General features: G+C 34.8%; 1 protein-coding gene across 2 annotated transcripts in view; it reads right to left on the bottom strand.

Annotated features, from left to right (window-relative positions):
• The window catches only part of LOC107161370 (uncharacterized), a 42,083-nt gene extending 36,409 nt beyond the window's left edge, over positions 1 to 5,674 (bottom strand). Inside the window, exons 1-2 of one of the 2 annotated variants that reach the window (XM_015507754.2) lie at positions 4,967 to 5,674; positions 4,400 to 4,566 (exon numbers count right to left, since the gene is read on the bottom strand). In XM_015507754.2, the coding sequence (XP_015363240.2) occupies positions 4,400 to 4,538 (139 nt within the window). In that variant the 5' untranslated portion in view covers positions 4,539 to 4,566; positions 4,967 to 5,674. The remainder of the gene's footprint in view (positions 1 to 4,399; positions 4,567 to 4,966) is intronic. The other variant, XM_015507753.2, reaches the window with a different exon arrangement.
• Positions 5,675 to 15,843: the final 10,169 nt, after the last annotated feature.

Genomic DNA, 15,843 nt, shown 5'->3' on the forward strand with positions numbered 1-15,843 from the left:
TTCTCCCTTCGAGTGAGTCACCACAACTCTGTAATAACGTACCAGATTATCGTTATCGTTATAATTAAAGGGAGACGGGCGGATGGACACAATCGGTCTGACTATATTATAATAAAGATTGTAATATTACTGCACATTACACATTATTATAATAATAATAACAACGAAACGCTCAGTGACGACGACGACGACCACCACTACGACCATCACGTGTGTAATACACAATCGTCGGCAGGACCAAATATGACGATGACTACAACGACCTTATTGTAAAAACAATGGGCAGTTTGGTGACGGGGAAAGTAGGAGGAAAGCCGGAAAGCAGTCGAAACGCGAGAACATAATATACGACGGCGGCGGCGATGGGTTGATCAGGCTCAGACCGCTCGGCACACTACGACACTCCTTTCTCTATTCTCCATATTATAATAATATTATACAACACAATATTATTTTATACATGATATCATATACGGCGTGGTATGAGAGCTGTACGCATATTATAATAATGCCACAAATAAACTGTACTAATAATAATCGTAGACCACTATCGTTACCGCGGTCGACCGTCGACAGTCTTTACGCGAACCACATTCGTCTTCGTCACTACAAGCAGCTGCTGTGAAACGTGCAGTATAGGATTGACATTACGAGCGTTGAGTTTTTTTTTTCTAACCGTTTTCTGTGCATGATATTCGACGGCACACACAAACGATAATAAATTCTATAATTTTCGGAAAAAGCTTTTATGTGACTTGTCCCACGCGTCGTTGAACACATTACATGGATCGGGCGCGCGTAATCTTCGTTTTGCTTTTGGTGGCAGCGGACCGCAGTTCCAGTGTGAGGCAGCTGCAGCGCTGCAACGCCTCTCCTTCTGCTGCAGCACACACACACACACACCCATCAAATGCGCGTACGCCTCTTCCGAAGCGGACACCGTCGTTATACTCTTTTCCGGTGCACCAAAAACGGCGGCGGCTGTGGCGTTTCGGTAGCAGCTGCTGCAAACGTGGACGACGATATGCAGTGGAGGCGACAATAACGCGGCCGACGTTGAATGCGAAGTTGCCGCCTGCATTGGCTATTTTTAATACTCGAGCTTCCCCTCTACCATCATCCGCACAATCGACGTCTACAAGCGCGGAAGTCCACGGCCGAAGATTCATCACCGCCGTTGACGTACAATAATTATGACAATATTATGAGTTTGAATATAAAAATGGAACTGTTCGATATTCACAACGAAAAGCGTCAGAGTGGAGTAACCTATATCGAGCGGTGTGGTGGTGGGTATGAGCCGGTGATGAATAATCTATTATTACGAGAGGAGAAAAACCATCGGTTGTGTTTAGAGTATTATAATAATATTATGTATGTACGTTTCCTTTGATGCAACTAGAAAGTATACAACTGGTAATAATAATAATACGGTAAATCAAACGACGCTGGTGGCGGCTGCTCTCCGAGAACGTTGTTGTTTTGACTGTAATATTAAACTATTTTCTTGTAACATTTCGTAAATGATTTTGTATCGAATGTTATTTTAATAATAATGTTATGCGAAAACGCGGTGACTGCGTCGACGGTGGGCCACCGTTATTAGTTATTACCTACGCGCTGCATTATATATTTTATACACAATCGAATAATAATAATAACCGACTGCGACTACGACGACTAACTCACTCTTCCACTCCGACCGTCGTGCCCGTTTCCCTAATATGGGGAGTGCCCTCCGGCGGCCATAAAATCGGGAAAAAAAAAATAAAAAAATAAATACAAAATATAAGCCCGGCTGGTCGTAAAAATACGCACACCCAAACCTAAAAAATACACGTAGTATGTCATGTAGTGTACGTGTGTGCGCGCGCGCGCGCGTATAAAACAACGGGGACACACATACCGTACAAAAGCAAGTGCGTTACATATTTTCACATGGCCGCCCGTCGCAGCAACTTACTATATTATACAATAGTACGAGACGCTGCCCAGTGGGTTGTGGGTAAATAGGGTTCGTGCACGCTGTGGCAGCTGACGGTGGTGCAAACGGATACACAGAAATGTTACCGCCGTCGCCGCTCGGCGGTGCGCATATCATTATTTTGTCGTCATGTTTACTGTTTTATAACTGTGTGCTGAAAGTATTTGTCATTAATATTATTGTTGTTACTGTATTGCGTGCGATCGAGTGGGTGGGTGTGTTCCATGTGGGTATTTATAGTGCCGTGCAGGTCTGCACGGGTTGGATGGATGGTCCGAGTTGGCGGGCCGAGATGCGCGCAATATCGTCGTTACCGCGTAATTACGTAGACGGGTCAACTTTAATTATATAATTATATGCCACCGCCAACAGTAGTACACTCTCAAAGCACAGCCGTCTACCGTGCTACTCGAAAAACGATTACTCCACCACACCCTCCACCCACTCCTACTTGTCTAGCACGACTATTTTTGTAAGTCACTGGTGCAACCACGGATTTTCGCGAGCGACATATTTATTATTTGCGCCCCCGCATCACCCTAGTTATAATGCTGGCGAGTATTCGGCTATGTTTCTTTTTCTGTGGGCATTATTGAAATCTACTTTCCCGAAAGATTACACAATGGTAATAAGCGACGACGAGATAAAAAAAACTGTTTAGGCCATTAAAACTACTTACACAACAAGTAAAAAGCAAATAAAAGCTATTTAAAATCATATATTAATATCGTCATATATTACACCGATAGCGTACGAGCAATGGAACGTCTACGAGGAAACCGTTCAGGCTTGTATAGTATATACATAATCTAGCCTCCACGACTCCACGCGTTATTTAATAAAAGCGGTTCGATATTATGTGTACAAGTGTGTGTGTGTGTGTGTGTGTGTATAGTTTAGAGTTTGGACAGAGATGCACTGCACATTACCCGATCGATGTTATATTGTTATTAATAGACCGCGGCAGCGGTGGTGGCGAGCGGATGAAATCTGCGGGCCGCTTAGGGTCGTCGTCAGAGATTAGGGGAGACCCGACCCCCTTATATTTATAGATCGACCCGTTTTGACGAGTTCCTAGTATTCGCTCTGCACAGACACATACATCATATTATTATTGAACACACGAAACACATACATTATTGTACACGCGGAAAACCGCTCTCCCCGACTGCTCATCAGTCACATGGTGTAAACGGGGGAAAAAAACGCATTAGTCACTACGCACATATTTTAATAATAATAATAATAATAATATACACGAGGCCGCTGCCAGAGCGTACATAAACTCTTGACATTTCAAATCCTGCAGCGGCGGCAGTGCTAGGCCCTTCGAGGAGTAGGACGCGTACCTACTCTAATAAAAATAAAAACTAGACTGTGGTGGTGGCGGGGGGAAAAGGGGTGGCTGCGTCGGTTAATAGTCGTGAGTACGGACGTCAAACGTGAAAGAAAGGGCGCGGCGACGCGCGGAATGGATTGAGCGCTCGTGTGTGTGTGAACTGCAAGGGGCGCCGCAAGAACACGGGACGACGGTTAAAATATTTTAATATATAGTTAGGTAGGTAGGTAGGTAGGTAGATAATAATAATATATTACAACAAAATATTACGAGACGGAAAATAAACGGAACGAGAGGCTTCCCCGTCCCGATTGTCCGGTCAGGATCCAATAAGAACCAAAGCAGAGCAGTTTGTAAGCGGAACGTCGACGCGACGTTAAGGCTATTTAGATTATACACGGTTCGTCGTAATAATTTTCCGTAAAGACTACCGAAAACCACATAACTCCGTACAAGGAGCATGCGTAATGTGTACATATAATCGGGCTATAACAACGGTCGTAATGTACTAATATAATATTATTTTATCTGTATGTACACTACGTAACGGTAACAGCAGCAGCAGGTGTGCGTGTGCTGCAATAAATATTATTAGAATATTGTTGAAAAACGCCTCCGACTACCGGCTGGAGCGTCGTTTTTTAAAGGCGCGATAACAATTTCCTCTAATAAATACCTAATACCATGTTACAAGCGTCGCGCGCACGAGTCCGCGCAGCAACAACAAGGTAACGGAGATAATCGCATTATGTAATGTAATTAACGTCGTATTGTGTACAGCAGTTTCGGAATTCGTGAGTTTCTCGGAAAGCGGTATAAAAAAAGAACACGCCGTAGATGGGGAAAAAAAACGGTGCTAGCAGCCCCGAGGGATCTCCTGCCACCTCCCCGTCAGCACCCACCGTAACCCGCCGCGGGCCGGGTAACCCGATATTATATTGTAATGTACGGACACGCCATAATAGGCACATATAAGTATAAAATTATGTATATTGAGAACTGCAGATGAATTTTCAGATACGCGACTGTGATTCGTATTATTATTTTTATTAGTAAACCATCATATCGATACTCACAGACTCTGATCACATCGGCCAAGACGACGGAGGCTACCAACAAAAAGGCCGCCATCCTCGCGAAACCGCTGGCACGTCTCCTCTGGGGGGTGGACACGGTAGCCACTACCGCCGCTGTTGTTGCCGCTTTGATAGTCATCTCTTCTCGATGTCGGGAAAACGTGCTTCTGCGAAAACAAAAACACGCCGAGAGCTGTTATTTGAATGCGATACGAGTCAAGATATTAACAAGTATTATGTAGGTATGTAGGTGGATATCGTGAGTGGTAAACCTCGGTCGTCGCCGTCCATCTCGCCAGAGGTTTAGAAACGTACGCCGACAATACCGTCTGCACTCACCGACGACTCTTTTGACGGACGGGCAGGTGTTTTGCGCGACGGCTGTTGCCGATCGAACACCTTGTGGGCAAGTAAACACAATGACAATAACGGCGACGGTGGCGGTATAGCACGCACAGTGGTGTAATAATTTTCGTTTTTATTATTATCGTTTATTACTATTAATATTAAACACCTAAAACTATAATAAAGTAGGTATGTTAGTATTATTTTACTGCTGTCTCGTACTTTTTAGCCGAAATCACCGGCGCGAACAACCTCTGCAAGGACGTTCTGGAGCTGTCGGTATCGATGGTTCACGCGCAGTCGCGCGCAACGTTGTCTTGTGCGGACGACTCGCAAACCGCTGTTGCACTTTAACCGCAATGTGCTTCTCCTCTGAAGAGGTCGTCCGGGTCGACTACCGCCGCTCCGTGTAAGTGTGTGCTTTGTGTGCACGTGCGAGCGTTACCGGTCGGTCACTGCTTCTTCAGCGACGAAAACGACGGCTGGCGACCGTCGAGCGGACGCGGAAAAAACGAGAATATTCGGACGGTTGTTTTTCCGCGTTCCACCGTCTGTGCGGGGAAAATCAAATGGAAAAGACCGTAAAAAAAAGAAAAGAAAGTTATTTGATCAGGAGACTCGGCGTTTATAGCGATTGCAACATCGTCGTCCGGCGAAACGCGTCTTATGGCTGTTTTCGTATAGCACGATATTATTAATTTATTACACGTATCGAAAACGACTATTCAAAATCGTCGCTGAGTACGATATACTATCACCGGCGTTGCTGCTGGACGACTGACTGCGAGTGAATGACTGGCTGGCTGCCGTGGAGTACGCAAAGTAGTGTGTAGCGGCGGCGAGCGTGGTTGTGCGTAGCACTCTATGGACAAAAAACCGTACAACGATAATCATTTCAAAACGCGGGCGTTGAATGTGCGCGTGCGGGCGCGACCCGATGCCGGCTGTTAGTCGTGTCGGCGGCGGCCGGTGAATTGCCGGCGTTTGTTCCGCGCGTCGAACGCGTAAGAGAGGCAGGTCGGGTCGAGGGGAGCGGCTGTCTAGGCATGGGGGGGGAACGATCGTCGGGGACGGGGTACCACCGCCGTCAATGCCTTCTTTTCGTGACGATTGGGGGGAAGAGGTAGAGCGGGGAAACGATCTCGTGTCGGTTGGCGCCCAACTGGCGGCCGCCGCCGCTGTTGCCGCTCGCCGACCACGGCGGCAGCGATGTCCCCCACCGTTATATGCACACTCACATTCGTCCGCGGATCGAAATGATGATAATAGTAATAATAATAATATATAATACCGAATTACTGACGTCGTGTCGTCGTTGTGCATCGAATGCCCATCATGTCGGCGATTGTTTCTTTCCTCTTTTTCATATAAGAATACGGCGAAACCGCGAAACCTGTCTCTTCGACCGCCTAAAGATGATCCCTGAATAAGAAACGATAAACTCAAAAACCATACAACATGTAGGAATATTTCTTTGTCCCTCGACGGTTAGTTTTAATTTTTTTATATTATTTCAAAATTTTTTTTTTTCCATAAAAATTTACAAACTTGGTTTGATTTGCATATTTAGTATGACTGTATAGGTACTATGAATATCATGATCACGTACTCGAACATGATGTCATACATTGGCCATTTGTATAATTTTTATGTACTCATACAAAACCAGAAAACATGGATGAGAAATCGAATCTTCCCAACTTGGAGTTGACGCTGACAAAAAAAAACATTAATTGGTAAAACTAATGATTTCATTCGATATACTTTTCCAGAGACGTCACGCACTCACGTTCGTGTTCAAATTTAAATTTCCGTACCAAGTTTAGTGATTATTGTTTACACACTACGGACTACGGTCTATGATAACAATGACAATATATACCGTGTAATATACTTATTAAACCATTTACAATAGAATAATATTATTTGATAAGTGACAACATTTATTGGCCAATATCGTCGATGGATTTTTGTGCCAGTTGTTAAAACGGAAAACGTGGTACCTAGTATACTGATGTAAGACTGCTGTATTTTAATTCCCAAATATGGTATCTATAAATTATGACCATTTGTTTTAATTCACTGTCAGTGTTGTGTTTTATATAACGTGTTTACGATATCAAGACTATAATTATACATAATAGCCATATAGATAATCTGATAAATTAGTAATGATATGTGTTTAAAATATCAAAATGCATTTAAAGTTTGTTCCTAACAATATATTATAATTTATCAATAAAAAAAAATATAAAATATAATATAATTAATTACAATATAGGCTAGATTCATAATAGCCTATACTAGCTAGTAGCTGTAATAGCATATTATATTATAATTATATACACAATATTATACACCACATTTTTATTTATGTAACCTAATACCGTTAGTAAAGGGATACGAGTATACTCAACAACTCAACAACCCCTATGATGTATACTATTTTACATTTTTACGTCTACATAATATTATATCTTTAAGATGGCGTATTATTTCAAAATTTAGATCGTCGAAAAAAAAGTGCAGTGATTTGATATTATAATTTAAATTGATTCGAAGTTCTTATAATATATCACCTCAATAAATTTTGTGAAGTTCATACATTCAGTATTATTGATTTTATATACTTAATAAATCTATAATAATGTACAATTTTTATTCTTTATTAAGTTTTAGCATTACAAATCATTTTTTTTAAATTATTATTGAACTAAGTCAAAATATTATTTTTTTTAAATGTTATACTTACATGTTTATATAATTAATAGTTATTTCATCTTCATTTTAATGTTGATATCAATACCGATGGTTTTGAAAAAGTTGTAAATTGAATGAGTATTATTGTATTCCTCATATGTTTTTTCCACAGTTACGAATATTAATTGTGGATGGTTATCGCGGAGACGAATAGTGGCCAATTTAGGACTTTTTATTTTACATGTGAGGGATATGACTGCAGTATTCTTCATATTTTATTGTATATGTATATATAAGTTATGAGGTAGATCTGGTTCTTGACTTTTGTGTTTAAAAATTTACTATTTTTGAAAGGTATAGAGGTATTAAGTTAATATGTTTTAACTTTTTAGCGCTGTTAACAATTTAAATTTTCTTTTCCTAGATTTGTTATAGATTTGGATAGATACATTTTTTTGTTTTTAATTCAAAAAATCTTGGAAACAAAATATAACGTTCTTCATAAGTTATTCTTACTTATTTTCTAAAAAGTGTATTTATATTTTAGAATATTTTTGATTACTAACCTAAGCATTACGACACCGATATTGAGGTTGGTATATGTTTATGACAAACGTTTAATATAATGTCGAATATTATAAATTTGATATTTTTTGTTTCCTAGAAAAAATCAGTTTTGGATAATTTTTGTCGAAGACAGTTGTGAATGACAAAATATTTCGATAAAATATTTATGGGTACTAGCTGTTGTTACTATTGTCATTTTGAAATATAGAACAAACCTTTCTAAAATAATGCAATATTTTTTTAAATAAAAATTTAAAGAGACGTACTTTTTAAATAATATCAAATTTATATTTTATCGATATTTTCTGACTTCATTAAAATACATTTTAGATATTAATGTATCAATATTTCGCACAATAAATTAATATGTACCTATAATGTATGTTCATAATTATTTTTTATAAAATAGTAAAATAGTTATATAAGTACAATATACAGCCAAGGCTGTATTTAAATTTAAAAAATATTCGTGTATGATATTTTGTAGTAGTCGCATAAATCAAAAATCCAACATCTGAATGATCTGAGTAATCTGTATTATTAATATTGTAGAGTATAAAAGTATATGCTATAAAATAGATACTCAAATTGCCAACATCGGCAACGAGTAATGACTATTTTATCAATTTAAATCTGGGTTTCATGAAGTTGTAATTTGTAAAAGCGGTAAATACCTTCATATATTACACGTATATTAAATATAGTACGATAAGAATCAAAACAATGAGCTTAAAATCGAAATCTTATATCGTTTACATTCATCGCCAACCTATTTATTGTTCATTTTAACAATCATGTTTGATCAACGATCTGTGCCATTATATATGTTATTGTTGTACCTTTAAATGCACGCCTCTCGTTAAACGCGTATTTTTTTTCTTATTGGAATGTTTCCAGTGTTTTCAACTAGTCGGGAAACTTCTGGATTCTAACCTCGATTTTCCCGCGCAGTCACTTGCGTCGGCGAAATTTCATCTTAGACCGGTTTTACTGTTTTGCGTACCTACAATAATTATCATAGATACCTATTTATAAATCGATAGCGTGTCGAAAAGAGATAGAGAATGAGAGAGAAAGAGAGAGATAGAGTGAGAGAGAGTGATTGAGAGGGAAACAGTGCGAGTGAGAATGAGAAAAACGGTATCGCGTATTTCGATGGACGGTGCGACGGGCACGCGAGGTTGGAATAAAATAAGTGTACCGTACAAAACAATATAATGGAGTGTAATTTATTGTCACGTGTAGAGCGCCGTCGCCGTTGCCATAATAATAATAATAGCCAACCCGACCATCGTGTCATAACGATATTATAATGTAAATAAAAACGGTTGCGCTAACGACGGACACTGACCGTCGGAAATAACTCGAGGAGGCGGCGGCGGTGCCCACTTTGAAATACTGCAGATACGTCGAAAATAATCAGCATTCGCGGCGGAAGTATACTCACCGACGGTGGTTTGTTTACCGCCATGCCCCGTGGGCCGTGGTACACAATACAGCGATGTGTATAGTCTTTTCCTCGACGCACCGATGGTTTGGTTACCCATATGGCATATATATGTATATATATATATATATATATATATATATATATATATATATATATATATATATATATATATATATATATATATATATATATATATATATGTATATAATATATTATAATATACTATAGGTATATATTATGTGTGTATGTAATAATATATATTGTATCGCCGACTCCCGCATCCCGTACGCGATCGGGGATGGGCAAACTAGTTAGTTTAATAATATTATAATGTATAACGACGGCGGTGCAGCGGTGGGACGGCCAACTTAAAAATATCAGAAACGAGAAACTCACGAGGGACCGATGCGGTGGTATTGCTTAAAATATGTTTTTGTCTCAACGTTATACATAATATTACGTTATGCGGTACAACGGTAAACTATAATAATTCCTATACGCCGTGTAAAACGGATTTTGTAAAAATAAAATGTAATTATATAATATTACCAGTTATAATATATTACACCGCAGAAAATAAAATCGATATCCGAACATCACGCACGTGCTGCAGAAGTGTAATGTAATACAATATTATACTAATTTATTTAATAACCGTACAATTAATGTACAAAAAAAAAATAGTATTTAGTAAGCTATATTATAATATCTGTTGTTCTCACGGTTCTAAAAATTTTATGATATATTACATACTTGTAATTTTAGGGCCGCCGCCTTGTTTCGAGGCCAACTGTGACTGTAATATTTGCCCGTCCCTGGCCGACAAACTGCAGTGTATATATTATAATACTGCATAGTGCACACCACACACGCGACACATCATTTTAATAATATATAATACGTTTCTTGGTATATTATTTTGTATAAACATTTCTAACATTCTTTCATATTTGTATAGTGCACGAAACCCGCATAGTCGTATTTATGTTCCATACATTTTTGTCTTGTGTGCACGAAAAACATCCAACTAAGTGAAATAATAATATATACGTATAATGTATCAACGTGTGTAAAATGTCTCAACTTGTATTGCATATCTTAAAATATGGTTAACATTCTGGCCTTCTGGGGCACGAACGACGACGTTGACATTATAGTACCTATAAGGCAGTGTAAGTACTCATATTTTGGATATCCATTGTGATATGGCTTAATTTCAAGAGTACCTACAGTAATTATAAGGGCATATATCTCACAACTAATATGAGGAATCATTTCAAAATGTATACATTCTGTTCAGTGTATTTTTCATTACACCTAACCTATTGACTAATACCTACTTACTAATATTGATTTAAATTATAATTTATAATATTTGTACACCGAAAGCTAGATAAGAAAAAAAAATGTGATTATAGAACATAGAATATTAAATTTCAATACAACATGCAGGGGTAGCATGGCTGCAGCAATATTTGTTTTGATTTTTATAATTTTGTTTATTTTCCAATCCCGTTCTATTTAATTGGTGCGTTAATTAAAGTCATTAATATTTGTATAATTTTGGAAGGTCTTAAGAGGACGCTACACATTCACTTGATGTAATCACGCTTAGCTTCGTTAGTTTAAAAAATAGAGTGAATCGACTTACTATGAAATTTGATGTCAAGAACATTATCCGTGTCTGTATGTAAGTTTTTTACGATAGTTAAGTTTTATAGCAAGTTATATTTGTGAAAAAAATCGTAAATTAAAAATGCTCATAACTCACTTAAAAATTAAGTTACCGTAAAAACCCGTAACACAGATAATGTTCTTACCATCAAGTTTCATAATAGGTGAACTTACTCTAATTTTTAAACTAACAGAGTTAAACGTGATCTGCTATTCGTAAATTTGTTATGTTACGCACTTGCAAGACAGAGACAACAAATATGTGTGTATAGCGTCCTCTTAACGTTTTATACACATCATTCAAAAAAGTATCGTACAGAAGTCGTTGGTATCAAGTAGTATACATCGTCATTGAGTAATTCACTGTAATGTATGTATTAAATTTGAATATAATGGTAATTAATTACATACGAAAACGATTCTGAACAACTATCGAACACGGTTTGACTGTCTTTAACTACCTACCTATCTAATGAGTATACCTTTACTATTTTTGTTAATTTATGTTGGTATTATATGGAAATTTATTTTACTGTTAGCAATTAAGTAATTTGAACAGTCGCATTCATTTTTACCGAAAATATTAAAATTTATTATGTTTATTAATTAATTTAATAATAATAATAACGGTGTGATAAACTGATATAGGTTCGTAGTACAAATATGCAATAGCATACAATGAATCTAAGTGTTTTGAAAATGTCATTGTGACATTGACAGTTGACAGTATTTATTATTTGCATTGTATATATAACTATATTATAAAATATAAAATAATAACACACATTTTTATAATCTCCACAAAATATATATGAGAATTACAACATATAATAATTAAAATCGTTATTCTTTGTTTAGTGTTCAAGATTTGAGCTGTCTATTAAAAAAGAAAGATTATATTGTTTATATTATAATCTTTAAGATTTTTTGTTCCAGTATTAACTACTTATGAGCGACCTTGTGTTAAATTCTTCAGCCTTAGGTAAAGAAATTAAATTTTTTCGAAATAGTTAGCTACAAAATAATTTGTTATGTTTATATTTAAAATAAAAAATGATCTTGTATTAAATATTCATAATTATTTTAAGCAAGTGTTTTTTTATTTCAAATAATTTGCAAATAAATTTTATTCATTTTGAATAATTATATTATAATATTTGAAAATTACTAGTTTCTATCTTTTTTATTTTTTATTTACTATCAACAAAAAAAAAAAAATGAGAAAAAAGTTTTTTTTTTAAAACTGATTTTGCATTGAGATTTCCGTTTTTCCAAAATCTTACATAGGTATCTAGTAGTTGAAATAATGCTTTCGATTTTCAATTTGAGGTTGGTTTATGATTTGAAATTGGACGTAGTTAGCAGCACCATTGAGAGGTCAATTATTTTCAGCACTTATCAAAAACGTTGGGAAAAATAAAAGAATTTAAAGAAAAATTAATAAACGCAAATCTAGTTTTAAACAAAATTGATTTTGTTTTTTTTTTGTAGGGGGGGGGGGGGTAGCTCGAATAAACATTGAATCATAGATACCTACTTATCATTTTGTTTATATTAGCATTTTTTGTTAATGATATATTTTTCAAAATAGTTTGACTCTTTTTGAGTTATTTAAAGACATTTTCAATTTTCATTTTTTTAATCTATAAATATAAAATATAAATGTTTTCGTTGGTTGTTAATTTAATACACGTTGTTTTTAACGTATAAATATCAAGAATATTTATTCATACTTTTATTTTATACACATTTCAAGTTCAAATAACATATTAAGCTATTTTCGGATTAGAGTATAAACGGCGTTGTGGAAACGTTGTAGAAACATTGTGGGAACGTTGTAGAAACATTGTGGAAACGTTACAAAGTGCTAACAAACCTCAAACAATCAGAATATATGTAACAGGGACGTATGTTGTGATCGTCGTCGCAGATGACGAGTAGACTGCTCATGCTACTTCACCACGATTTAACAACGTCTCCCAGCAATAAAACCATTCACATAGCGTTTTAAACGTTATAAGTCGCGTTTAAACGCGAAAGATCTGAGTATATGTAACAGGAACGTATGCGACTGTGGTGGCGTTAAACGAAAACTATCGTCGCTGCCGTTTGGACCGTCACCGCCGACGACACTAAAACTGAAAAACAAGAACGACTAGCACCACATGCGACCCTGGTACCACCGAGTCAGTTTCGACTTCATTTCAACGAAATTTCAACAAACAATTAATATTTTTGTAATTGTTTAAGGTATAATTTTTAATTTTAATTGTTTAAGGTATTTTAGGTATTTGAAACATTTCGCCAATATTCACTATAACAGAACATCATTTTCGAAATATAAATCATTTTACTTTCGCATAACGGCTACTGTCTTACTAGTATTTTACGGACTTTTAAATACATATTTATACCTATTGTAATTTTTTTTATTTTTTTTATTTTTTTTTTTTTATTAAATAAATTTCTTTATAAGATACAAATACATGATGTAAATATATACATTGATAAAGAATCTACTCCTGTAAGCCTAGGCTTACTCCTGTGGTGGAGTAGAGCGTTAGCGAATAATCGTACATAAATTATAAAAAAAAATAAAATTAAAATAATATTATACACAATTATAAAATAAAATATGTTTTACATATTAAATTAAAATAAATAAAATATGTTTTACATATTAAATATAGACTAACAAACATCGCTATATGCGGATTTCTCTAAGAAATATTTAATTCTGAAAAAATCGTATCAGTTATGATTTTTTTGTCATTTAATAAGCCATAATGAATGTTCTTTTTTGATAAAGTTGGCAACTGGTTAAAATGTTGGACCTAAATAATTTACAAACGATTGCCCAAAGGATTTTTTTGTGTATTCCACAGGTAGGTTATATACTCTTTGTTCTCTAGACTTAAAAAAATCAAATGTATTGGTATTGTTCCTTATACATTTTTTAACCATGAAAAGTAATGCAATTGATTTGTATAAATATACAAAATAGTTTGGCCGGAAGGATACCTAAAATGTTATAACTTAGTTTCGTTGAACCTTCTAAAGATTTTTTACCTAAAATTATTCTTACTACACTATTTTTTGATTTACTTGTAGTGGATTTAAATTATTATCCTTTATACCTCCCCATACTAAAAGCCCATACTGAAAAATGGATTGATAGAAGGCGAGATAAATCATACGCATCGTTTTCACCGGTAACAAATCTCTTAGTTTTATGAATTGATGGATTGTGGAACGGTGCTTACCAACTAGATTGTAAATATGCAAATTCCATCTTAAATTTTCATCAAATATAATATAAAATAATATCGGATCTTCGTTATTTGCTGTATTTGTTTACAGTTAATATTATTACACATTAATAGATTATCACAGTTGTGAATAACCAAAGGAGTAACCGTATTAGTACATTTATTTATCGAGAAATTTATAAACATTGATTTCTCAAAATTCATGGATAAACCTCTTTTTTTTATACATAAATAAGTTGAGTTAAGTCCTTTCGTGGCTTTATTATGTACTCCATTCCAAGATGAGTCTGCGAATAACAGACAAGTGTCATCAGCATAGGTCACTATGGTTCCATCTATCTTCAAATCACATACGTCATTTATATAGAGTATAAACAGAATAGGGCCTAAGACACTGCCCTGTGGAACACTATATTTAATAAATTTGCTATCACTTAGGTCTTAGGACATTGTTTAATTTCACATGCTGTTTTCTGTCCGAAAGGTAGCTTTGAAACCAAAGTAAAGTTATATTATTAATATGTTTTTAAATTAATCCACCTTTCCCCAAATTATTCAGAAAAGTACTGCATTTTTTACTATAATCTCCCAAAAGTACTAAATTGCATTTTTTTGTAATTTGCAAATTGCAATTTGCATTAAACCTTACATAATAATATATAATAAGGGGAGGGAATTTATAGCATATGCAATATGCATATTTCAATATTTGTTTTTTATAGTCACGAAAATAGCAGTATGAAACAATATTTTCACAAAACTAGTTTTGAAGTTTTATTTTGCCTATAAATGCATATTTTGAGTTTTTTTTTTATTTAGTACATACATATTTTTTTTATTTTATATTTTTTAGGACATATCTTAACTTGATTAATAATGTTATCAATTTTTATCCACTGAAATTATTTTAAATAATACAACCAAAACATAATTTTATTTTTATTTTTATCGTATAATACGGTATTTCAGCTTCAGCGCATATTTTTCCTAGAAGCCAGCTGATAATTTTATAAATTATACTAAAATTTAATACTTAAAGTTATAACACGTGGAACAAATAAAACTACATATAATACAAAATAATGAAAAAAAAATATTCTTATTTTTAATTTTAAAATTCATTTTTATGGATAAAAAAATGCATTATTAGGTTATTAAAATACATATTATTTTGGTGACTTTTTATGGCTACAAGAACTTTGTCCTATGTATGACATATATATTATTTAATTATTTAAATCATACCTAATATAAATTATATTAGTATTAAATTATCATCATTTACACTACTATTTATTGCAATAATAAGATAATATTGGCGTATCTATATACCTATCGCATAACAATAATGGTATACCTACCTTAATATAGATTCGAACAGTTTGTCAAAATTGATATATAAATATATTAAAATTTGTCTGAATATTATAAACAATTAT

This window comes from Diuraphis noxia, unplaced genomic scaffold (assembly GCF_037042655.1).
Source record: "Diuraphis noxia isolate RWA-SAM2 unplaced genomic scaffold, SU_Dnox_SAM2 contig0001, whole genome shotgun sequence".
In the NCBI taxonomy this organism is placed as follows: Eukaryota; Metazoa; Arthropoda; class Insecta; order Hemiptera; family Aphididae; genus Diuraphis; species Diuraphis noxia.